We start from the raw sequence: 26,423 nt of genomic DNA on the forward strand, positions 1-26,423 counted from the left end.
ATCCAGAGAAATCTCTTCTCTTTTCAAATAGTGCCAATCTCTTTTGAAGTTCACATGAACAGGCAGACTTACTCCGTTTAATAATAATCCTTGCCTTTGATATAGCGCCTTATCACGTCTTCGAGACATCTCAAAGGGCATCATAGATTAAACTATAAAGTGAATTGACTGAATATTTTGTGGGCAAACTATGTATCATACAAATGTATTTATACATTTGTATGATACAGTTTATCTTTGAGCTGTTAAAAATAATAATAAGCCTTGCATTTTATATAGCAGATTATCACGTCGTCGAGACATCTCAAAGCACTTCACAGAATATATTGTAAAGTTGTGTATTTTGTGGGTGAAACGTGGCATCCAATTGCCCACAACAATGTTCCACAAACATCGTGGATTGAGTGACCAAATAGTGAGTGCTCACGATTACTTACCAAGCGTTCCATTTCTTGTTCACGAAGTCGCTCTTCCTTTTGTCTTTGATGGTAATCCATTAAATCCTCTTCATTTCCACTGACAGAACTGATGCTGTTCGTTCTCTTACGGAATGGAGGTGACACCGAATGCTGCACTTCTTGCATCATCTTGATGTTTTCCATATCACTGGCACTAAAATCCAAAGGGCTGCTTGGAATGCTCTTACTCAAGGACACAAGCATATCAATGGGTTTGAAAAGGCAAGAGCCACTTCCATTATGAAACTCTTTCCTGCCATGATCAAAAGTGAACAGATGGTCCTTTTTCCCATATGGATGGGATGAAGTCAAAGTCATCTTTTTAGCATTCCTAGGACTCATGGAAATATTGCTTGCAAGATTATATTCACCCTGCATTTCCACTGGCGAACTTGAAAGTGGTAGAAGTATTTGGTTTGAATGAGTATAATTCAGAGACTCTTTCATTGGTATAGAAAAATGTTTTGGACCCAACTCTCTGGTTTCATCTGAACTGCTCCACATTTTAGGACTCTCCGGTGACCGCCCTGAAGTAAGACTGAATGGAACCAAATGGCTCTCTCCAGACTTATGTAGCCTGGGAAGGGAACGACTGTACAGTCCCATTTGTTTGAGGGAATTCTCAGAGACTCTCCTCGGTCTGGACCGAGATCCAAAGGCAGCTTCGCTCATTGCTTCCTTCTCTCTACCAGATAGAGAATAACCAGTTGGTCCACATAGAAGATTTAACTTTCGAGCAAGTCTTGGACTAGAAGGCATGCTTGCAGACTCCGTCCCATGTCGACCAGTAACAGGAATAAATCTATCTTCCAGTGGGCTCAAAGGGGCATCATCAGATGACTTCATGTTATCCCATACATCCAATCTTAAATGGTTTTCTGGAAACACATTTCTGGGACTGAAGCTTTGACTGGAAGCTTGACCTCTTGAGCTGGTAACATATTCTTTCCTCCTTCCAAAATAAGGATCAATTGTCATTGCCATTTGTGATCCAGAAGCTATTGGCGGAGAGGAATAACTGTGTGTATAAGCTGGAGATTCAATGGAAAACGGATGATAGAAGTCACTCAAAGATTGTTTGCTTATCATAGGAAATGATTGTGGTGAATAAGATGATGATGGTGCAATGTTCCTATTAACTGGTAAAAAAGGTAGAGCACTGGGACTTGTTGAGAAACTCTGTGAAGGGGGTGGAATTGTTCTCTCAGTGTAAACAAGAGGTTTACCATTTTTTATTACAGTATCCATATTGTGGCCATCATTTTCATCATCATAATCAAAGGAACTAATTTCTTGTCCAACAGGCCTCACGTTTGAGTTATGTTTTGACTGCCAGCATTCCTTTGTGTTGGAAGAATCTGTTAAGGCAAAATACATTGAAATAGGCTTTGCTCAGAAGAGTGCTGTTTGTCACAGAGCATGCAGCAATTCTCAAACGTTACATAAAAAATGAAAACAGAAAATTCTGGAAATGCACAGTAGGTTGATCTGTATCTGAAAGGGAAAGATAAGTTAACATTTTGAATGTGATCCTTCACTAAAACATAGTTGGAACCAGAAGCAAAGGAGAGATACCAACACAGAATAGGATAAAGGAGACAAACTAAAATAACAATAACAACAACCATTTACATTATAAAACACCTTTGATGTCAGGAGGACATCTCAAAAAGTGCAGCAGGCTGGGAGCCTGAACTGGGGTAGGGGAGGTGGGGAGAAAGGTGGCCAAAAGCATGAACGGAAAGATATATCTCAGACCAAGTTTCAAAGGTGGAGAGGAAGGGGACAAGACAAAGGGACTCTGGGATGACGTTCCAGACACTGGAAGCAGAATGGCTGAAAGCTTGGGTGGGTGAATTGGGCTGGGGTCAAAAAGCAATGGCATCTGAGATGAGATACCACTGAAATATGGAAGAATAGTACAATTAATGTGGCCTCAACTTTCGCCAACAGGTAATATTGACTGTATTTCCATATCACCAGTGCCTCACCCAGCTCTGAATGAAAACACTACACTGAACTCTACAGGATGATTTAATGACTTCGAAGTCCATTATCATGGGAACTCTCAGACAGAAATATAATTAGATTTGTTCACTGCAGTTTTGTTTTGGTCAGAAAATTTGACAGGCATTTGAAACACACAAAAAGCCATCACCATGATTAAGAGTCTGTAAACCATATATTGGCAAGCTTCCCACTGCTTGTTTGGCTAGCACCACCCTGCCAGTTATGGATTTGGTTGCCAGGATTAACAGACACTGAGTGGGAAGAATCGATTGCCCAGAGATTGTCTGCAACCCATGTTGTGTTAATTAACCAGACTGGCTGGTATGTCATCGATAGTGTCTTGGGAGGTCTATGGACCAGGCAAGTTCAGGTATCAGACTACCACAGCTGACAGAGAGGATTGACTGATTCCAAGAGACAAGAGTGAGAAAGTTAATCTTAGTCAAAGTCCCAAAATATTTTTGTAATAAGACTAAAATATTTCCAGTAATTTTTTGTTTTCTGTGAATAAAAAGGTATACCTAGAAATACAATCAAGCTCCTTTTTCCCCCCAAAGCCCTTTAAATGTGCCTGAGCCTTGCTTTTGGGGTAGCCAAGATTTGAGTAAATACAGTCAATTTGTTTCTCATCCCAAAAGTTATGTTTATTAATCCTTTCCTACCTGGCACATAGCTAGGTGAAGAGATTGAAGTTTCTTCAATGTCTGGTCGCATGTTCCTCATACGATTAGCTTCTGCAGGATGGTTGAAGCGAAAATAGTTTGATTGGCCCAGGCACAGTGTACAGCCTAAAATATATCAAGGTGAGAAAATGTCATTAACAACAAGTTGTGTCAAGTATTTAAACCACAAATATCTTGAACTTTACGCAGTAAACTACTACAACAACAATTTGGATTTATATAGCGCCCTCCATGCCAGACCGGGTCTCAGAATGCTTTGGGTACAGTTCATTTGGATTTGTTGATTGTCTGCCCCTTGAGCCTATATCTACGTTGATCATGTCAAATAACTGGAGCTCAAATTGTGTATTGGATATGGATGGTGTGTGTTTTTTAATTGTCCTCTCTGGTAAAACAAAATGTAAGAAGTAATCATTTAATACGTTTACGATTTCCTGTTTTCTCTCTTCTTCATCACCCTCTGTGTCCCCTAAAATTTAACTTCTTCCCTGTCTATCATCTTACTCTTAAAATATTAGACTAACTTTATTATCTTATTTTAGGTATTGTTGCTATGTCCCTTCTAGTTCCCCTGCGCACACAAAGGTTTGGTGAATTTATGGCAAGCAGGATTTCTAACAACAGGATCCAATGGTTTTAAAGACTCAGACTCCAGTCTGCGTAAACCCCAGCACTTTGATAATCAGAGATTTTCTTAACTAGATTTTTTTACCAAAGGAACTAAAAGCTCTGCCAAGATCATGGTTTTAAAAATAACATTTGCTTACTTAACACCCTCCCTTGAACTTTGTAATTGTGACATTCAAGAAACTATTTTTCTGAACACTTCCTACCTTAGCTGCCGCATATTGCCCACAAAATATACAGTCAATTCACTTTACAGTATATCCTGTGAAGTGATTTGAGACAGCTTTCTGTGTCTATTGTTTTCGTGGAGTCCTGTAGCTCAGTAGTTAGAGCACTCGCCTCGAAAGTGAGAGACCTGGGTTCGATTCTTTGCAGGGTGAAATGTTGGGCAGGTTTCCTTACCCCACACACCACTGTTTACCTAGCAGTAAGTAGGAACCTAGTTGTTAGTCGAATGGTGGATCGCTTTTACGTGGGTAATAATTCCTTCAAAAAACTAACAATAAATTGGTACTCAATCCATGACTTTTGTGGTACACCCACAAATATACAGTCAATTCACTTCACAGTATATTCTGTGAAGTACTTTGAGACGTCTAGAAGATGCAAGGATTATTATAATTATTACGTTATTTTAAATAGCGGCTTTACTTGAAACTTTTGAAAGACCTGCCAGAAACTATGTGGGTTTCGTTGTTTGGGGGAGGCTCTCTTTCTCTAAGTGTTTGTGTGTTACAGTGAGTGCAGCTACAGAGAGCCAGCAGGAAAATGACATCTCTCAGCAGGCCACTTCCTTTCCGTGCCTGTTGTTTTTGTGTGCCTGAATACATTTTCTGTGTTTTCACTGGTCTTATCTTGTGTCATTTCCTAATTTAAAACATAAACAGACTGACTGAGTAACTGTAACAGCCAAATCCCACTAGTGTGTTAAAACTTGACAAAACACTTCCATCTATTATTCAGTTTATTCAGCTGATGATATAAAAGTCCAGTGACATACATTCTGATGCCCTCGCTGTTCACATCAATTGGTATATTGCCACTTTGCTTCGAATTACTTGATTTAATAATAATCCTTGCTTTTGATATAGCGCCTTATCACATCTTCGAGATGTCTCAAAGTGCCTCACAGAATTGACTTTAAAGTGAATTTAAAGTGAATTGACTGTATACTTTGTGGGCAAAACGCAGCAGCCAATTGCGCACAGATATGTCCCACAAACAGTTGTGGATTGAGATCATGGAAGCAGTCTGTCTGCTGCTGTCTGGCACCTCAACCTACCAGCAAGTAAAAGACACTAATGTAACTCATGGTGTACTTGCATAATTGAATAGAACAGTCTGCGTTGTGCTTCAAAGCAATTTTTAAAAAAACGTTTGCTTGTGCAGTGTCATAAGCCCTTGGTAAACAAACATGTAGCAATCACAAAGAACAAAGGATTATGCTTTGTTAGGATTTCAGTCCACTTAACTGTTGTTTCATATACTTTTGCGTCCGTCTGCAGCAAGCAGGTTTTCTATTAGACATACACAAGCTTCCAGCATCTGGAAACAATTTGATTTCCTTGAGACAGTCCAGATGTTCCCTTACAGATTATTTGCCAAGGTTCCCATCAACTATTTTTTTTCAAACAAAACTATTTCTCGCATGATCTCTACAGAGTTTTCAGAAAAAAAACTCCAGAAATTCCAGAGATACTCGAATGCCCACACACTTCCCAGATAAATAGGGCCTTTCAGAACAAAATGTCGCACAGTAATTTTGCCCTTCCATTCAACACCTTATTTGGTCAGAAGCACAGTGAAAACTGTTGGAATTTAACTTCAGTTTGATTAGTTTGTTTGTCCAGTCATTACCAACATACATTTCTCTCGGAGCATGCACAATGTTTGCACTTTCTCAAACACATCAAGAAAAAAATGTTTGTTTTCATGTCTGGGTCAGAATATTTGTTAACCCCATCCCCCTATCCAGTACCAATACGAGAGAGAGAAACATGCAAACAAAAATCAGGACATGACAATGATGCCATATTATCTTCCCTTTTATCTGGTGCTGGGAATTCTCAGCTTGAGTTAACAGAAAGACAACGCAACTCAAATGCAAACACTTTGTTTTTCTCTCCTCCTCTTTGTTTTATTCTATTGGGAAAAGGCAGATAAATGGGACTGAATGAATTGAACTTTCAAAGACCAGCACAGTTATGATGGACAAAACACAAGCTTCCAGCACTTCCTCAAACACATCAAGAAAAAAGTGTTTGTTTTCATGTCTGGTCATCTTCTGTGCTGTACATTTCTATGGTTCTCTTCTTCCCTGTTGTGGCTGGCTGATCCGCATCGTGCTGCAATCCACTTCAGCACGGTCAGCAAGACTGTATTTTTATTCCTTTTAAGGATTCAGTCTCTCCAGTTAAAGTGCAAGTAACGTTTTGATGTCCATAAAGTTAATTTAAGAGAACATAAGCAAGCACTGGCTCAGATACAAAATACTAAAATAGATTTGAAGGAATGTAAAGCTACAAAGAGAGCAAATAAAGCACATCCATACTCTGTGCTGCCACAGCCATATAGTTTAGGGAAAAAAAGAGCATTAATCTTTTTCTCTCAGTGGCAGTTTCTGAATCTCCACTATACATGGGGGAGGGTTTGGAGCTAAATTGCAAGATTTGCAAAAAGATTTCTATACATTCCCAGATGTGTCTCTCTGCAATTCCACTCAGATGTGCATCTAAATTCCGACTAGACTGCAGCCTTGGCATCCAGCAAGAGACTGAAATCCAAGTGAAGTTGCAGACTCCTATTTACTCTTTTCTCAATTTAGACCCATTATCTTATTTTGATTCTGAGTTGAGACAACAATTCTCAAGGGAGAAGGGAGAAAATGGAAAGGGCAAGGAATAACCTGATTCACACCCAGATTACCTAATTCTGAAGCATATTAGGCACAGGTTGGCAACCGCCAAGGCTTGGGGATCACGTAGTGTGCGTTGGGATACTGCTGGACTTTAATCACCTAGCAACAAGGAAACAGCCCAAATTGACTGCAGGAAGCCATATGATGCAGTATATGTAGACTTCCAAAAGCTGTTTGACAAAGTAGTGCATGAAAGACTCATTCATACTCTGGTTATTGAGGGCAAAACATGGATATGAATCAGAATTAGCTAAAGGGAAGCAAGCAGAAGACCTTTGTTAGGGGAGCTAGATCAAAATAGGCAGAGATATTAAACGGTGTGTATCAGGGGTATGTATTGAAAATCCTCCTGTTCTTATATATATTATTAATATGGATTTGCAGACTCTGTGAAAGGTATTTGGATTTGCAGATCCAGTGAAAGGTAATTACATTTACAGGGGAGATTATGGAATCAGAGGGGACCTCATAGAGGTGTATAACATTTTAAATGGGGTTGAAAAAGTACAGAACAATAATTTAAGCTGCATAAAGACAGTAAAACACAGATTTGGAGTTGCAATGGGCAGTTTCAAGGCAGATGTTTTTTCTTTACACCGAGGGTAATTAACAACTAGATTATTTGCCAGGAAGGTGGTAGAGGCCAGGACACTGCACTCTTTTTTTAAAAAAAAGCAGCTTGATGCGTTGATGGGAGGATGGGTGGATGTTTTTTCTGGAGGGATGAAACTGGATGAGCTAAACAACTTTCTTCATCCAAACCAATCTTATTATCCTCTGAGCTTGCCAGTGAAAACACTGTGTGGCAAGCATCCTCCTACAATAATATTTGAAACAAATTTTAAAATTTAACAAATATGGTTGAAGCAGAAAAAAACACCAGCAGGTTGGACCGAATGGCTTGTTTCCATGATGTATCGGTCTTTGCAATATCAATATGGGCTTTCTCCTTTAAAGACAAACAGAAGGAAGTCTCTACTGAAGATTGTTTAACAAAATAAGATTGCTGCAACAGTGCTGATTATAATTTCTGTCATCATTCCAGCATCAAAACAAGAAAGTGTCCATTTAAATAGGAAGCAGAATTCCTTTAAAATATGTATATGTCTCAACAAACTGTGTCCACAGCTACAAGCTAAAATACATTGTGGCCATGTGATTTGACAAACATTAAGTTTGTTTGCAGAGGAGATAAATGACATAAAATGTAAACATTAGCTCAAGCCCTTGTGTGTTTTCCCAGTAGAGTACCTGCTAATAGTTCTATTTTCCTGTACTATTTTAATGAAACAAGAGTTTAGCAAGCCACTGCAGTGAGTCTATTTTCCCTCAATATTTAAGAACAAGCTGCTTTCAGACTTCTGCTGAGTAAAGCAATGATACGAAACCTGCGTTAACCTCACAAGCCATTAATAAATACCTGCAGTGTGAAGTAACTGATCTACAAAGCATTATGTACCACTTACTCGGAACAGTTGAATGTCTTAAGAAAGGCATAGATGCAACAATGATTTTCTATGACCTACATCTGTTTATATAGAATAATTATGCTGATTCCTCTCAACATTTAGATTTGAAGTTCTAAATACTGACCTTCTGTTAAATGGTGAACAAGAGAGTCTCACTCGAGATAGCTTTCCCTTCTGTAATACATTTCTACCGATAAAGAATTCTTCCTCTTTTTCAGGAGGTGTGGATGGCTCTTACTAACCAGACTTCAGCGATCTAAACTTCGAGCTCGCTCAAGCCTGAGAGCAGTTTCTCAATGAGGCCCCTCACTTTATTTGCAGGGCTGTACCACCCATCACCAAGTCAGCAATACAGGGGAAGAATGGAAATCATCAACAAATATACTCAACATCAACAAAACAGGGTTTCATTGGACGCTTAGATTGTTTTTAAAAATTCCTAAAATCCAGCGTTAAAAATCTGCATGTCAATTCGAAATGAATATACAAATGCAAACAATAGGGATTAATTTTACATGGCCCACAATGTTAATGGCACATTCGGACAGAAGTTGCTGCTTGTTTAATTTTCTGACCAGGTCATTAATTTTATGACTGTGTGCAGTACTCGGGACGTCACAGCATCAATGCTACAGATTTATTAATAAGGGGAAATTGTTATTGAAATATAGTTGACATCTATCAAGAAGGGATGAGATTTTCCAAAGAAAATTTACTATTAACAGGAATTGCTCTTATTGGGGGTTATATTCCTGTAATCTAGTTACCCATCTTTTCTCTTCTTTGTAAAGCACTGCTCCAGAATAAGTAACATTATGCTGGTGTTTCGCTTACAAAAAGATAGACTTACATACATTTCTAAAGAATCAGGTTAAAAACAGATGTTTAAACAAAACAGACTCCATCTGTTACCACAGAATTCTCAATCCAAGCCACCTTTCCTCATTCTGTGTGAGCTGATAAAACCGAAGCATGACATCTCTGAAACCGACCTAATGCTATAGTGCACACCACTCATTCTGCTGCACGCTGTATTCAATGGTGTGTTTCGCTAAAGACTGAGAGATAACTAAGAAGCCTGACCTTTGATCTCGGCTCCATTGCCAGATGTAGTACTAACCTATACATCCCCGAGTGACGTAGATTGAATTCTCAGTCCGTGCTGATTTAGCTGATCTCAGCCAGTGTGGCAATATGGTCTTTGTGCCTCTGCGCAAGGAAGGTTAAATATCAACCAGCTCACAGTAATGATTGACATCCAATGTTCCCCATTAGAAAGTGTGCATGTGCAGGCAGGATTCGGGTGATAAAAGGAATGGTTTGATTTGTTACCCTCAATGTCAAATAGCTTGTGAACATTCAGTGTGTTTGAAAAAAATGTCACAAAAATGTCAGTTTAACAATATCTCACATCAGAAAAAATCTAGGGAACCTGAAATATGTCAAACCAACTCAGGAAAATATGGCTCTGAGGCACAGTTTGAGCAGAGTCAAGAGTTGCTGTAATGTACAAAGAATCCCCTAGAGCAGATGCATTTTACATCCAAGGTCCTTTTTCCTCTGCGAAGCACCATTTTGCCGTATTCCCGAAAAACATTTTTCACCCCTCTGTCCAAGCTCATATAATGAGAACAACAACAACAAGATTCCATTTATAGAGCGCCTTTCACGTCAGGAGGACGTCCCAAGGCGCTGTACAGTTGGGTCAGGACCCGAGCAGAGGGGAAATGGTCAGGGTGAGGGGAGGGAAGGAGCGAGGAGGGGGTAGAGAGTCGAGAGGGGAGCGAAGAATGGCCACTTGGGAATGAAACTTGTCTACAAAGCTGATGGAACCTCTAGGACCACACTGCAGCACAATTCAAAACTTCAGGAACGGAGGAGAGAATACCTATTAAAGAAGTCACAGCTCATTACCCTGACCACATTTTGCATATTAGATGCCAATATACATGAATTTCCCTCAGCCCAGTTTGCTGCATTTATTGCTTGTGTTGTGGTTATCTCTGGAGCAGGGAAACAATGAGAATTTTTATTGTTTTGCCAAAATGCCTTTGTGCAACTATGGTCCAGACTGCCTTGCCATGATCATTCCAATACTCTTACACTGCTCCAAACAAGTCGAATATAAACCCCGGGAACAGTACTTTAGGCTTTATTTAAGGTTCAGTCACAAATATGACTTGTGATTTTAAAACGTTCATCTATTATCGCTTTTACATTACTAGGTTTGCCTACAAAATACTTTCACTATGCTTCACAGTGACTCCTGTGAAGCGCTTTAAATCATTCTCTTGACACGAAAGGTGCTATTTCAAATTCAAGGATTATTATTTATTGTCACTAAAGCTCGGGTCTGTAACTCTGTCTGTCCAGGGCCTTGGGACATCCTCCTGACGTGAAAGGCACTATACAAGTATAATTTTGTTGTTGCTGCCTCCAGAGGTAACAAACATACATCAGGCAATTATATCCCAAGATCCATCAAGACTTCACTAAGATACAGATCTCCAGTTGCCTCTGCTTACCACAGATCTAAGCCAACAATAAAAGATCTGGAGTGAATAAAACCAATGACATTCTGTGTCCCCACAGACCTAATGATATAACCACATCCCAACAATTCTCTGGGTTAAAAAAAATCATCACCCCCCCTCCCCCACCCCACGTGCTTTAAACATTATACAATATCAGGTTCGTCATCAAAAATGCTTTCTCCTGTTCACTCAGCTCCTGTTAGCCCTGCAAGCCAAAGCCCTAATGGGTAGGGTGGTCCTAGCTGGACAAGCAGTAAGAAAACTTGCCAGACAGCAATATCAATGGTAAGCTATATGGTTTTAGCTGGTCAGACTCTAGCAGTACCCCCAACACACACTCTGGGGTCCCCAGACCTTGGCTCTTGCCAACCTGTGCCTAATACTTTCTGGAATTAGGTAAGCAGGATGGGTCCCCCCAGGGAGAGAGTTCCATTCCATTCCAGCAATCTATCTCTGGGATTTCCATATGTAGGTGAGATGCGTGAAAATCTCATCTTGGTTTGGATACTCTTTAGTGTGGTGGTGGGTTTCTGCATGTGTCATGCTGACAGGAAAAACATCTATCTCTAGAATATTTCTTGCTTGCATTCCTACTTCACTCCCTTTGAGGCTGAAACTCATAATCTCTGCTTTTGTCACCTCAAAGGTGGATTTCTCCAATATTCTCAACAGCTTTCCTAGGCTTTGACTCATTGAATACTTGGCATCCTAAGCCTTCTTCCACACCAAACCCTGCTCACCCACGAGATCCTCCTAAATGGTTAACATCTCCTCACTGTAGATGAGGCTGAACCGACTGAAATCAATGGGCAACTGCCACAACACAAGCGGCACAGCCCCACATGAGTAACTATATGGCACAGAGAAGAATAAACCTGTTATATTCTTTAAAAAATCAGTTATGATAAATATGGACAGTAAAATAGAACGAGCAAAATCAAATTTACCTTGTGTCAGTTTTGTTGGTTGAGTTATAAAAAATCCATCCATAGTACAAAGACTTCCACAGGGATACAATGTTACCAATCCTTTTATATTTTCGATATAACAGTGCTCTGTTGCTACATCTGGTCCTTGTAATATAATATCCTGGGGTTCAGGAGCATCTTCAAGACCAAACTTTGTTTCACCTACAACAGAAACATAAATATGTAAGTTAACTTAACATAAATATGTTAAGGACAGGCTGGTACTCCATAAACAATGTGTCCACCATGAAATAAATAGTAACACTGAAGTAGTATGTTTTTCAAGGTAACGATTCACGTGAAAAGACGTAGCTATTAAAGGAACACAGCAATTATGTATTCTTTTGGCACTTTGTAACTATTGGAGTAAATGCAAATGTAATGAAACAAGATATGCAGTCATATGGTTTCATGAAATAAACATTGTTGCAATAAGTGTTCACTGCTGCTACCTGCATACGTTTACACAATGTCAATCTTACATTTATAATTTGATAGATTTATAATATGGATTATTCACAATACAAGCAGTAATCATACAAATGTAATCTTGTTGTTGTCGTAATCAGTACATATCATGAGTTTAACTGACAGTCAGCACTGGAAATAGTAGTTTGACAGGTTTTTAGAATGCGTTGAAAGTTTTGGGACATGGAAAGTGATAGAAACAGAACTGCATTTGGTTTCAAAAGGGAAGCAGGCAAGTATATGAAAGATAAAGGTGTAACGATTCACAATCCACAACACTGGTATACTAAGTTATCCCTTTATTCTCTGTTTCCAATACTGCAAATTGTTCTCCCAGAATCTCTGTTTATACTTTCATTTGTTCCCAGTTAATTGTCTATTTAGTCGTAAAGGGTTATCCAACAAAAGGCTTGAAGGGGTTTGATGAAAAGCAGGGCAGTGGGATTAAATGGGCCGCTTGCTCTGAGATCTGGTATAGACTCAATGAACCGAAAGGCTCATTCTGTTCTGTGGACACCACTCTGTCCATTTAGGCTCATTTGAATCTTAAATTAATCACTTGAAACAGGGGTTAGCAGATTCAGCCATGTGTGGAATCCTGTAGCACCAAACCCCTTTAATTTTCTCTCTTGCCTGGTAACTTATTCCATTGTTTACAATATTACCTTTTATAATAATAATAATAATAATAATCCTTGCATTTGATATAGCGCTTTTCACGTCGGGAGGACGTCCCAAAGCGCTTCACAGAACACACTGTAAAGTGAATTGACTGTATATTTTGTGGGCAAACGCGGCAGCCAATTGCGCACAGCAATGTCCCACAAACAGTCGTAGATTGAAAATGACCAATTTATTATTGTTTTGGGTTTTTGGAGGGATTATTATTAGGCGTGTGGAGTAAGGAAACTTGCCCAAGGTTTCGCCCTCTGCCTGGAATTGAACTCAGGTCTCTCGCTTGCAAAGCGAGTGCTCTAACCACTGAGCTACAGGACTCCACAAGTCCACATTTATATAAACTTTCTGCTTGACTTCCTTTCTTACTCCTAACATTTTCATTTTAAACTCATCTACACCAGCATTTGAAAGAAAATACAATTCCTCGTTCAAGTCATGGCTGTTTGTGGGACACCTCTGTGCACAAATTGGCTTCCAAGTTCACTTTCATATACACATACACTACACTTCACATTAAATCTTGACTTTGAGACGACTGATAAGGTACTACAGAAAATGCAAGGCTTATTGTTATATGATACAACTTGAATAATATTCAAATGAGCTGCATGAAAATAATTTCTGCAGGCTGGAAATTAGGTAGTAGCCAGCCAACGGGTGTACAGTATAAGAAAAATACAGTTGTTTCCCAGGAATGTAACAATCCCAAGGGAGTCTAGCTGACTATGCTCAGGGTTAGATATGCTTTCAAATGACTCAATAATTAAGCAAGCAGAGAATGTACAGTTATTAGTTTGATTGCAATAAACTCCAGGGAGAATAATTAGGAAAAGCATATTTATTGAATTTTATACTGTAATAAACTAAACTACCTTTTCCAGAGTGAGATTAATTTTGTGTGTTTATCTTTGTGTACAGTAATATAATATAATGTTCTCTCCATTTGCTCTAAAAACCATACAATTCCAATAGAGGAGTTTTTGAGGTACCGAAACCTTGTTCTGTAGACTGAATTCCAAGCCCCGAATGATGGACATTAAATAATTAAGAGTATGGTTCCAGGCTATTTCTGTTAATGTTATTTCTGTAAATTCAGAAATGCTTATAATCACTGAAAGGATTAAGAAACAACATAGTTAGTTTGCAGTATAATATTATCCTACATCAGGAAATTTATTGTTGCTTATACTCAGCAGATACACAATTAACCCAAATAATAATTCTTGCATTTAATATAGTGTCTTATCACGTGGTTGAGAAGTCTCAGAGTGCTTCATGGGATTAGTATAGAGTGTAGTGACTGTGTATTTGAAGGCGATTGCAGTATGTCCACTATCATTCATGAAGTGAATGACAAATTTTATCTGAAGGATTGTTAGCTAAGACACCAGGAGAAACTCCCATCTCTTTGAACCCAGAACCTTTTGACTTAAGAGACGAAAGTGCTACCAACCGAGCCAGACTGACACTTCGCTGTTTGTATGCAAATTTGGTTTGTATAAAGGCAAGGAATTCTCATGCTGCTCTCAATACCTTCATTAATTGGCAACAACGTGATGGCAATACTGAGGCGTCCCCTTCCGAGGCTGACCAGGTGAGGTCGTTCTGACTGCATTTTCAAGCCTTTTCCAATATCAATAATATCCAATGATGTCCTCTATAAATAAAACCAAAAGTCAATTTTAATGTTAGCACTGCTTTCCAAAGAATAAGTGAATAGCAAAGGTAAAACAGCATAGTCACTAACGATTACACATTGAAAAGTATAATAGAATCCAACACTGAGAAGTACAAAACCAACCTACAACTAAAGACTGATTAAGGTTCTGTAGACTGAAGGCCAAGCCCCGAATGATAGATATTAAATAATTAAGAGTATGGTTCCAGCCTATTTACTGTTATTTCTGTAAATTCCTCTGAATTAAATCTTACTCTATATACCGTAAATAAAATCTCAAGCTAAAAATTCCCATGGGAATATTTTAGCGCCTGTCCTTTAAGGCCACATTTCATCTTCCTAGCAACACGAGTCTTCAGTTTCAGTACCATTCCGCTATTATGCCCCTATAGTGCCTCAAATGCAAACCCTGGACTGTTGACACCTTTGGGGCATCCTCCCATTGTGAAAGGTATTCTATACAAATATATGTTGTTGCATTGTATGCCATCTTCATTCAATTTCTCCAGTATGGTCTCGTATAGAAAGTCCAATAAAATTCTGGTGAATAGATTGCAACCAATGGACTATGAACTCTTTTCTTCCACAACAGTCTCCAGTAGGATGATTTGCCAGATTAAAGACGATTGAGATGTCCCTGGGCCCCAAGGTAATTCTCTTACCCTCCCCTGAAGTATGAAATATGAATACATATGAATATGAAACTGTGAAACCCCTGAAGAGGTGAGTTCCAGCCAATGCCCAATACAAGGATTCCTCACGGTATATGTAACATATTTGTGGGCTTGTATTCTACTTTAGATAAAAGTATGTTGAACAGAAATTCTTTTTCTTCAGATTTCTTTTTAATTGCCCCAAACGTGCAACCACTGAAATACTCACTTTGAGTAAATTGAGGTCATTCTTTAGTGGCTCCTTTTCTTCAGGCACATTCACCTCTTCAAATTCTCCAGCATCCTATACGGGTTTACAAAAACACATATTCATGTTTGGTATAAATATATATATACAACAACTTTCTTCTATGCTAAAATTAGTGCACAAAGGTTTCATAGTTTATGAAGGTTTCATATTTATCTACAAAATATGCAGTTACCACATTTTACAGTATATCCTGTGACGGGCTTTGAGATGTCCTCCTGATATGAAAGGTGTTATAATAATAATAATGCTTGCATTTGATACAGCGCCTTATCACGTCTTCGACATGTCTCAAAACACTTCACAGAATACACTATAAAGTGAATTGACTGTATATTTTGTGGGCAATTACATACATTGCTTGCTGGAAATAGTCACCATGACTGAAATTACCAACCTAATCAGAGACGACTGCTGCAATGAGTGTTCATGGGCAGTTAATGGGCGGTTTGTATTAAATTCAGTATGTTGCAAACCTTACTTGTACTTCACTATGTAGGAGAGTAAATCAATCCTAGTTGTTTTTTGAGTGCCCATTAGTCATTGACACCTTCTCTTCTGGCAGAGACACAAGGCTGCTGGCAGGGACTCCATGTGGAGCGAGGAAGCAGTGTTCAGGCCAAACATAATGACCATGTGTGATGTGAAGGGATGGGGGGGGAAAGAGATACCAGGTTCTACCAAAAATCCTAAAAGGTTTGGCGATTGTTTTATCTTTTCAAGGGGACTGTAACCAGTTACTTTGAAGAGGAGTTTAGAAGAATTCTACACGTAGGTCACACCTCAACACTACAATTCTTGCTGAGATTTGTCTTGAGCTCAAACACATGATTTCACTCATAATGTTCCAATCATGATTACTTGGCTTGCTAAAAGCGGGGAAAAGGCAAAAGCACAAGTCCATTAAAGTGCATTGATCACAGACTAAAGAGTAGTTTGGCTCAATATTTGAATGGAACCACTTCAACAATCTTTTCTGAAATCGGAAGCCAATAAACATTCAAGCTGCAGCTAATTCTGGTGCTATGGTTTTCAATTTCCAATACAATCACTGGCTACAGTGTTCTCAGCCCAGAATCTTAAGGTAAAATAGGCAAGGTCGATGTTGTGATACAGTAAATCAAATCCAAATCATCTGCTTTGACTTCAGCATCTAAAAAAGAATACTAGCGTCAAAGCTTCACACATTACTTCACACACGGCTTCTGGAACTTTCCCAGATAAACACCTGAAACTCATTCTTGTGTCAAAGCAGAACAAAACCACAGATTGGCAGGTTCAGCAATAACTTGCATTTATATAATAATAATAATCCTTGTGCTCCGGGACGCTACCCCGCGTGGAGGACGCGATATAAATGCAAGTTGTTGTTGTTATTCCATTCGATATAGCACCTTCTGCTGTGCGCAATTGGCTGCCGCGTTCGCCCACAAATATACAGTCAATTCACTTTACAGTGTGTTCTGTGAAGCGCTTTGGGACGTCCTCCCGACGTGAAAAGCGCTATATCAAATGCAAGGATTATTATTATTATTATTATTATTAACACATTGTCAAGTCGTCTCAAAGCACTTCACAGAATATACTGTAAAGTGGAGTGACTGTGTATCTTGTGGGTGAAACGCGGTAGCCAATTGCATACAACAGTTTCTCACAAACAGTCGTGGATAAGAGATTATAACCCCTGGAAAGCAATCCACCAATAGGCTAACAACCAGGTTCCTACTTACTGCTGAATAAATAGAAGCGTGCAGAGTAAGGAAACTTGCCTAAGATTTCGCCGACTGGAAATCAAACTCTCTCCCTTGCGAGGCGAGTGCGCTAACCACTACGTTACAGGACTAAATATACAGTACCATATATAGTGCCGGTCACATAGGAAAATGGTGTCAAAGTTGAAAGGAACCACCAAGTAAGGAGAATTAAGTATGTTGACCAAAAGCGCAAACAACGAGATATGCTTTGAGGAAGGTTTTGAAGATAGATACAGAGAAAGCAAGGCAAAGGAATTTTGGAAGATAGCTTCAGAGGGAAAGTGTGTGGTGGCTAAAGCCTAGGTTATCACAGTAAGAGTTAGAGTTGGAGGTATGGAAAAGATGAAAGAGATTATCTGAATTACCAGATCAAGCTGAGAAACCTGGTGAGAGATAAAATGAGGAAGAATGAAAACAAATTGGCTTCAGAGCTACTTGGACAAATGTTACGAGTGTCTAATATTTTGTAAATTAACATTTTTTTAAACGTTTAAAAGTTTTTTTAATGCTATTTTTATGCCAAAATTATTGCTGTGTTATGATGGCACACAACTCATTTCAAAGTGAAAACAAGAAATTATTTAAATATATTTATTTCAAATTTCATACACATAGCCCAAAGTACCAATATTTCCTCTGCACTTCTGCTCACAGGTTAGAGAAATTATTGCTCCTTGACCTATATAGTCCATAAGTATAACACATGTTAAAAAATATGCAGTGACAAGCAGCTGTTGTTGAAATGAGTGACTTTAACGTCTTAGAGCAGGGGAAACTAGAAAAAAATACAGTTCACACATCTCTTAAATGAACATTAAATAACCTCCAATTAATCTATGGAACAGATAACTAATTTATATTTTTCCATAGCCAAGTGATACTCCTTGATGAGCATTTCAATTAATACTTTTATTAATCAAATCCATTACCCTTCCCAATCGAGGACACAGCAAAGTCCCAATACGAAGATGATGTGAATGCAGCCGACTGATACATGAACTAGCTGATAGTGCCTCAATCCCATTTGACAAGCTCACTCCAAACTTTTAATTCACACTATTTTACAATATCCGTCATGTACCTTTATTGACTTAACTTTTTGTGAGTTAGTGCCAGCTACTGGAGATTTTTTTTTAACAGTTCAATTTTGCACTGTGTTTCCAATATTCAAATCTAAACACCCTGACTGCGCAGCAGCTCCAACAATTTCAAACTATACAGGAAGTTATGGTTACAATTAAAGATTTATTTTTGCACATGCTATTTGTTAAGCATGCCAGTTGATGCCAAAGCTGCTTCATATGCATCTGGGTTGCACAATTTTCCCAGAACACATGAAAAGAAATCACTAATTGTTCCCAGATGACATGTGAATGGGTTGTGCTTTTGTGTCAAAAGATTCATTACAAAGTTGGAAAATAGATACTTCAGCAACATGATAAACACATTTTTAATTTAATAAATATTGTCTAAAAGCAAAAACATGTGTGCTGTTCAAATATTCTGATAATAACAGGTTCTAAGAGGTCAGTTTTTTTGAAACTGAAAAGTTAAATTACTGGAATAAAAATTATTACTTAGTGATGTTAAATAGCTTCATAGCTTGAAGAGATATTTATGAGTTGAAGAGATATCATAGTAATCCTTGCACTTGATATAGCGCCTTATCACATCTTTGAGAAGTCTCAAAGCATTTTGAAAGAGATGCTCTAGAAAAAGGTTCCAACATGGTTTTGTTCTGAAGAAGTTGTTCAATAAATAGCTTCACACCCTTTTATTTATTTATCTATTTGTGTACTCATCTATTTATTTACTGGACTCATTTATAAAATTAATATTATATTTGGTAATGAATGACCTCCCCCAAACTGATCCATTAACCTGTTAACTTGATACCACTGTTCATCCAAGTGTTTACCTCCCCCCTGTACCAATGCAAGACTTCTGGGAATTCTATTGATCGTAAATTCTATGGTAGAGTTCATAAATCCTAACTACTGGATGGTTCTTACAATATAATAATAATCATTGCATTTGATATAGTGATTTCAGGTCTTTGAGACGTCTTAAAAGTGCTTCACAGAATATACTGTAAACTGTATATTTCTGAGTGAAACATGGCAGCCAATTGCACACCTCAGTGTCCCACGAACAGTCATGGATTGAAGTGACCAATTTATTATTGTTTTTTTTCTTGAGGGATTATTATTAGGCGTGTGGAGTAAGGAAACTTGGCCAAGGTTTTGCCCTGCCATGAATCGAACCCAGGTCTCTCGCTTGAGAAGCGAGTCCTCTAACCACTGAGCCTTTCAAATCAAATCTGGTCTTTCCTTCACCTCTGCCACATTGCCCGTCTCTGACAATACTTCACTCCACAAGCTGCCGAAACCCTTGTCCACACCTTCGTCACCACTTGGCTGGACTACTCAAATGCCCTCCTCGTCAGTCTCCCCTCCTCCACTATTCACAAAATTCAATTCATCCAAAACTCCGATGCCCGCATTCTCACCCGCACTAAACTCTGAACCCCGATTACCCCAGTCCTTGCCAAACTCCACTGGCTCCTTGTCAGATGAAAAATAACACTGTATTTATGTATGATTTAGTGAGAATACTATTCACAGATACCAGGTTAGATAGTACAGAATGTGACAGGTTTATTTAGAAAACAGCCTGCCCTTGAGGGACAATTTGCTGATTGCAGCATACAATGGAGTCCTGTAGCTCAGTGGTTAGAGCACTCGCTTTGCAAGCGAGAGACCTGAGTTCAATTCCAGGCAGGTCAGGGGGAAACCTTGGGCAAGTTTCCTTACTCCACACAGAGCCTAATAATAATCCCTCCAAAAACCCAAAACAATAATAAATTGGTCATTTTCAATCTACGACTGTTTGTGGGACATTGCTGTGCGCAATTGGCTGCCGCGTTTGCCCACAAATATACAGTCAATTCACTTTACAGTGTGTTCTGTGAAGCGCTTTGGGACGTCCTCCCGACGTGAAAAGCGCTATATCAAATGCAAAGATTATTATTATTATTATTATTATTACAGGACTCCACAAAGCTTCACATTTTATTTCAGAACAGTGATGGGTTTCTGCATGTACCACACACTCGGCTGGCCAAAAAATAAAACATCAAACTGTGTAACCAGGTGAGCAGTGTAAGAGAGACTGATAACCTTCAATGGGATAAGGGCCCACTCTTGCCAGATGGAATTTGATGTAGATAAAAGCTAACTTACATTAGTGCAAGAACCATTAAAGATATGCACACAATGGATGGGTGTACCTTAGTAAAAATGAAAATGGAAATTCTGTCTACCACCCACACAGTGACAGCATAAAGAATGACTTGGTGAGATATGCTGCATTTAAACTGAAAAAATAGGGTTCCCCACATTACCCAGTGAATGTGCTTAAACGTCAATCTCACATAAGCCCAACTGCAGAACTTTCCACCACAAAACCTTTTCCCCCCTTTTTCTCCCTTGTTTGATGTCACCACTCTGGCATCTCTGAACAAGACTCCTGAAAGTAGACCATCAAACTGATTTGAAGGGTTTCCTTCCAGCATTCACAAGAACAAAAGCATCTGGACTCTTTAGTTCAGTTCCTGTGTGGCTTTGGCAAAGGTTTTCTGATTGAATGCAGTATGAAAGGAGAGTTGTATCCCAGGACAAAATGTTAAATTGAAATGTTCTGAATTCTAAAAAAAGCAGACAAATATAAAACACTCTCTCAATGTCAACATATTTTATCTGTTTGAACTGTAGAATGACATTCCATGAAGGACCACATGGTGCAAGTTCTGTTAAATGTTTTACTCTGAATGCCACTCAATGTAAACAATGCTTTACTTATAAGTTTAAACAGGAAATAGTTTCCAAATATTCAAATGATAAGATCACATGGCATAACGAGGGATCAGTCAACCATAACTTCAATGGAGGATTTTAACCTTCGTCCCATGTATGTTCAAAGAGTCATTCAACCCCTATTGGTGTGCAGGATGAATAAGATGGAGTTTAAGATTTTAAAACACCGAAATTTTTTAAATTCAAGACTCTAAACAAAAATCAAATCTGTCGCAACATGGGTGATTTAGTAGAAAATAGCACAATAGATGGCAGATCGCATATTAGAAGATATATAACTTTGGTTACTTTTATGAGGCTTAAGCAATGAGAAATGGTATTTTGTACTTTACGGTAACACCAACTGTTTTTGATTTAAAACAGATGACCATAATAGAATAGTTGGCAAAGATTTTTTAACGCTTCTCTGAAAAAGGGAATGCAGGACTGCGAAAAAGCTGCAGACACTTGCTGGAGTCTATATCATCTATGATACAATATGTGCAAATCCCAACGGTTCAAACCACATTTGTGTTATATTATCACAGATGTTTTATTTCTGTCTCCAAGAAAGAACAGTAAAAACAGATGGGGGGATTGGGCAAGGGAATGACCATTTTGTTTAGACTTCTTGTCGAGAAGTAAATCACATGCTTTAAAACTCCTTTCCTATCAGTCAAGATCTTCTCTGAAGGCTGTTGAAACTTGTTTGTTTCAAACACATTTACATAACATAAGAAATGCTGGACGAAAAACGACCAAGGTCCATTTAGTTTGCCTTCCATCTTCCTGGCACATGTACATATGTTCCAAACTACCTATGTACTGTATCCCATAATGTTATTTCCTAAAAGAAAACTATCTAATCTGTGTTTCAAAGATTCAACACTTCCTGCTTCAACTGTCTCTCTAGGGAGCCTGTTCCACAGGTTCACTATTCGCTCACTGAAATAGTGTTTTCATAGATTCATTCTGAATGTATTCCCATTCAATCGCAGCCCGTGGCTTCTGGTTTTATTATTCTGAATAAATTGCTTCTGGACATTTAATGAGGAAGATGAAGTAGTGAATTTGGTGAAGCACTTGAGATGTCTCGACAATTTAATAAGGTGGGATATCAAACAAAAGGATTATTACCAAATATAAGAACAAGGCAAAATACTCATTCAATGTTCTTATGAAAAGGCCACCTAATCCTGCAGGCAAGATTTGAAGGATTCCTTTATCAAAAATATGTTCTTTTAGGATGGCGACTGTAATGCTTTTGCCCAACAGCCTTTTCAGTACATTATTTTGTAGTGTATTTCTATCTGTTTCTACAGATTGAAGTTGCAGTGCCCCATAGTGGTTATTAGGTATATTCTCCCATATAGCTGGGATACAAAGGGGATAATTCTATTTACAATAATAGATAATTAACATAGCAATATGTTGCTGTGTGGTAAAGGCTATTAAGGAGTTCCATAAGCATAAAATGTGGGAATTCTGTTGCCTGTCGGTTATTCTGCTCCGTTTGGTTTAATGAATTTGCACTTGTGCTCTTATAAATAATTGTAATACAATTTTATATCTGAAAATTAAATTTATATTTATTGCAAAATGTTATTTTATAATTCAAAATTAACTGTGTCAAAATACTGTAAGACAGAAAATAGTGGTGGTAAATTCGGTGACTTATGGCCAGCTTGGAGAAACACACATTCCTGAGCAAACAAACCAACCTCGGTTTTAATGTCTTATTCAGAAGGCGGCACCTAAGAACATAAGAGCACAAGAAATGCTAAACGGAAAATAGACCAAGGCCCATCCAGTTCTCCTTCCACCTTCCCAGAAGTCACATGCACATATGTCCTGAACTACCTGTGTACTATGTGTATCCCATAACGTTATTTCCTAAAAAAAATTAATCTGTGTTTGAAGGAATCAACATTTCCTGCTGCAACCGTCTCCCTGGGGAGCCTGTGCCACAGGTTTACTATTTGCTCACTGAAATACAATTTCTGTAGATTCGTTCTGAATTTACTCCCACTTCAATCGCAAGCCATGTCCTCTGGCTTTACTGTTCTACATTCTGGCCTAGTTGAAACAGCCTGTCATGACCTATATTGTCTTGCCCCTCTAGAATCTTAAAGACAACAATCATATCTCCTCTCAATCTTCTCTTTTCCAGCATGAACATGCCCTATTTACTTAGTCTCTCCTCATAGTCCAGTCCCTCCGTTCTCCCAATCATTCAGCAATGCAGCATTTCCCCAGTACTGCAGTGGAGCATCAAGTTAAACTGCAAGGTTGTGAATTCAATGCAAGGCTTGAACCCGCAACCTTCTGATTCAGAGGCGAGAGTGGTACTAACTGAACCATATGCATATATAAGCCTCCACGTAGCTGGTTTGCAGAAAGAGAAGAGAAGTTAAGAGAAGTTTTTTTATACACTGTGCCAAAAGTGACCGTAACACAAGTAGAGTGAGCGTCAATTTTTCTTGTTGGATCATGACCAGTAGGAAAATAACATAACATACATTCTATTACCCAGTTAAGTTAAATGCGGTCTCGTAATACGTTTACCTAAAGTTTAGCTCCTAAACAAAACAAACTGCCAAGGTTGGCAAATATCCTTACATAGCACAAAGGCTCTGTAAACAGGAGCAAAATGATTAAAAACCACAGCAGTTCAATCAGCGTCCAAAAGCAAGAGATTAATGTTAGCCTCTAGGAACAGAACTGAAACAATGGCTGGAAGAGAAAAACTCAAAAAACAAGGGAAGAAGCTAAGAAAATGATTAAATCAAGTGACACGTTGACAGGCAATTAACAGAACGTGGAATGCTGCTTCTAGGAGGTTGATGAGTAAATAAAAACAGATCTAAAGGTTGTAAGAAGTGTTTAGTTAGACCTTGCAGGAGGGCAGAGAGAGACAGAGAAAGGAGAAAACAAACCTAGGAGGTGGCATAGGAATATGGAAGGGAGAGCTATGGCTTGGACATGTTAAATATAATTGATATTCAGGCCTGAAGGCTGAAGAAATTCTTTGAACAATATAAGATAATACAAAGTCAACAACAACATCAACAACAACAACTTGCATTTATATAGCGCCCTTCATACAGGGTAGCGCCCCGGAGCACAAACAGTGGCGGAGTCTGACCCGGAGCCAGGGGCAGAGGGAGGGAGGGCGGTGACAGTAAGCATGATCAAAAAAAAAGATCTATAGGCGGGATTTGAAAGTGGGGAGGGAGGGGGCAAGGCGGAGGGATTGAGGGAAAGAGTTACAGAGTTTCAGGGCATAGTGGCTTAAGCCACGATCACCGGGGACGAGGGACAAACAGGAGGTTGCAGCCAGCCGAACGGAAGCAGTGTGTGGTGGAGTGGTGGGGGGAGTGAGCAAATCGGTGAGATAGGGAGGTGTGAGGGCATGAAGGGATTTGAAAACGAGTGAGAGAATCTTGAAATCAATGCATTTGGTAATTGGGACCCAATGGAGCCTAGCAAAGACTGGTGTGATGAGGGTACAGAGTTTTGCGTTCCTGAAGATTGCATTGCTTTCGATGTGGTTTTCCAAAGTCCGCCTTAAATACCAAATAATAACGTCAGAGTATAAAGCTCACTAACCTTGTGACCCAAAATAGTATCAGGTTAGAAGAAATGATGGGTCACAATATTCCGCTTGTGTTTGTGCAAAACAAGATTCAAATCCAGGGTAGATAATAATAATAAATAATAATCTTTGCATTTGATGTAGCGCCTTATCGCATCTTCAAGACATCTAAAAGCGCTTCATAGACTATACTGTAAAGTGAATTGTCTGTATAATTTTATGGGCAAAAAAATATATAAATAAATATATATTATATAAATATGTAAATCATATACAGCTTATTCTTTGAGGTATATTTTAACATCAGACGCTAGTTACCCACTCTATTTCCCCTGAATGTCAGCCTGGCTCAGTGGTAGCACTCTCACCTCTGAGTGAGCCCTGAAGGCTTGACACCTCCCCTCATTAGAAAACAAAAACAGCTAAAACAAATGGGAAAATGCACAATATCAATCATGTAGGTAATACTATCACAAATTATTATGAACACAGTCTATAAGCAGGCAGCAAATATGTCCCTTCACTCTCCTCAATCTGTCGCCAACAAGCTCTGGCTTGCATCCTGTCACACGCTGGCATGAGAGCTGCCACTGAAAAACATCAAATAAAAAGGAGAGCAAGCTAACACACTGACACAATAGATGATGTTGATTTGCACCATTAGACTGACAAAAAACAGGTCATGCCAGATCAAAAGCACACATCAACAGGACATGAATGCAATCCAGATAGAAACAGACCTCAGGCTCTATTCCATTGAATTGTAAACAGAATCACGCTATGGAAACTATGGAAAAACAGGGGCACAAGTCATTAAATGAAAAATCAAAGAAATTAGATCACTGATTGAAAACATCAAGAACCAATAAAGATCCTAACAAAACTATTCTGTAAAGAAACACCTATAACAAGGCTCGGTGACAATCATATCATGCTACTGTAATACAATTTAAATTTATAAGTCAATAAGAATCAAAATGTACTATGTAGAAATTCAAACAAAAACAGGCAGCAGAAACAATTAAGTGCTGCACCTAAATAAAAAAAATTGATCATTCATGTCGTAGCTGTTTGTGCGGAAATTGGCTGCTGCATTCGCCTACAAATACATAGTCACTACATTTTATCAATCTTGTGAAGTGCTTTGAAGGGTTGATTCTTTCAAACACAGATTAGTTTTCTTTTAGGAAGTAACATTATAGGGTGTAGTACATAGGTAGTTTCAGACATATGTGTATGCGACTGCCAGAAAGGTGGAAGGCGAACTAGATGGACCTTGGTCTTTCTTCGTCCAGCATTTCTTATATTCTTATGAGACACTTCAATAATGTGATAAGATGCTCTATCAAATGGAAGAATTATTATTATAATACTTTTTCAAAACAACTGCCTTCATACTTTGTCGCACAGCATAAAATTACTGACAGAAAGGCTGATGTGCAAGGTAATTCCAGTTTAATTCCAAAGATCCACAAACTTTTTGAGAACTATATTCAGCTTCCAAATTAATACCGAATTTAAGAAATTCCAAATATCTGTGTAATTTAAATTTTAAAACAATCTCAAAGACTATGAGATTTTTTGAGCCATTGACATTAAACTATAACTATGTAACTGATTATTATTATACAATCAAATAAATTGCTTACGTAATTCAATCGCATTGTGATTGAGTGTGCTTAGTGTTGAAACTGATTGCCAGCAGCAAACTTAAATTAAAGCTGCCTCTCCAATGTCTGTCCAGCATTGTTAAGCGCTCTGGGTTGCCGCCTGGTGTAGAGGGGGCTATGTAAATGCAAGTTGTTGTTG

The 26,423-nt window shown here is 38.6% G+C and overlaps 1 protein-coding gene across 3 annotated transcripts in view; it reads right to left on the reverse strand.

The window, feature by feature from the left end:
- phldb2b (pleckstrin homology-like domain, family B, member 2b) overlaps positions 1 to 26,423 on the reverse strand; it is a 101,222-nt gene that overhangs the window by 68,339 nt on the left and 6,460 nt on the right. For all 3 annotated transcript variants that reach the window (XM_007908717.2, XM_007908714.2, XM_007908713.2), the window contains exons 2-6: positions 15,373 to 15,447; positions 14,346 to 14,469; positions 11,646 to 11,828; positions 3,131 to 3,256; positions 438 to 1,816 (exon numbers count right to left, since the gene is read on the reverse strand). In XM_007908717.2, the coding sequence (XP_007906908.2) occupies positions 438 to 1,816; positions 3,131 to 3,256; positions 11,646 to 11,828; positions 14,346 to 14,469; positions 15,373 to 15,447 (1,887 nt within the window). The remainder of the gene's footprint in view (positions 1 to 437; positions 1,817 to 3,130; positions 3,257 to 11,645; positions 11,829 to 14,345; positions 14,470 to 15,372; positions 15,448 to 26,423) is intronic.

Source organism: Callorhinchus milii, unplaced genomic scaffold, assembly GCF_018977255.1.
Source record: "Callorhinchus milii isolate IMCB2004 unplaced genomic scaffold, IMCB_Cmil_1.0 Scaffold4, whole genome shotgun sequence".
In the NCBI taxonomy this organism is placed as follows: domain Eukaryota; kingdom Metazoa; phylum Chordata; class Chondrichthyes; order Chimaeriformes; family Callorhinchidae; genus Callorhinchus; species Callorhinchus milii.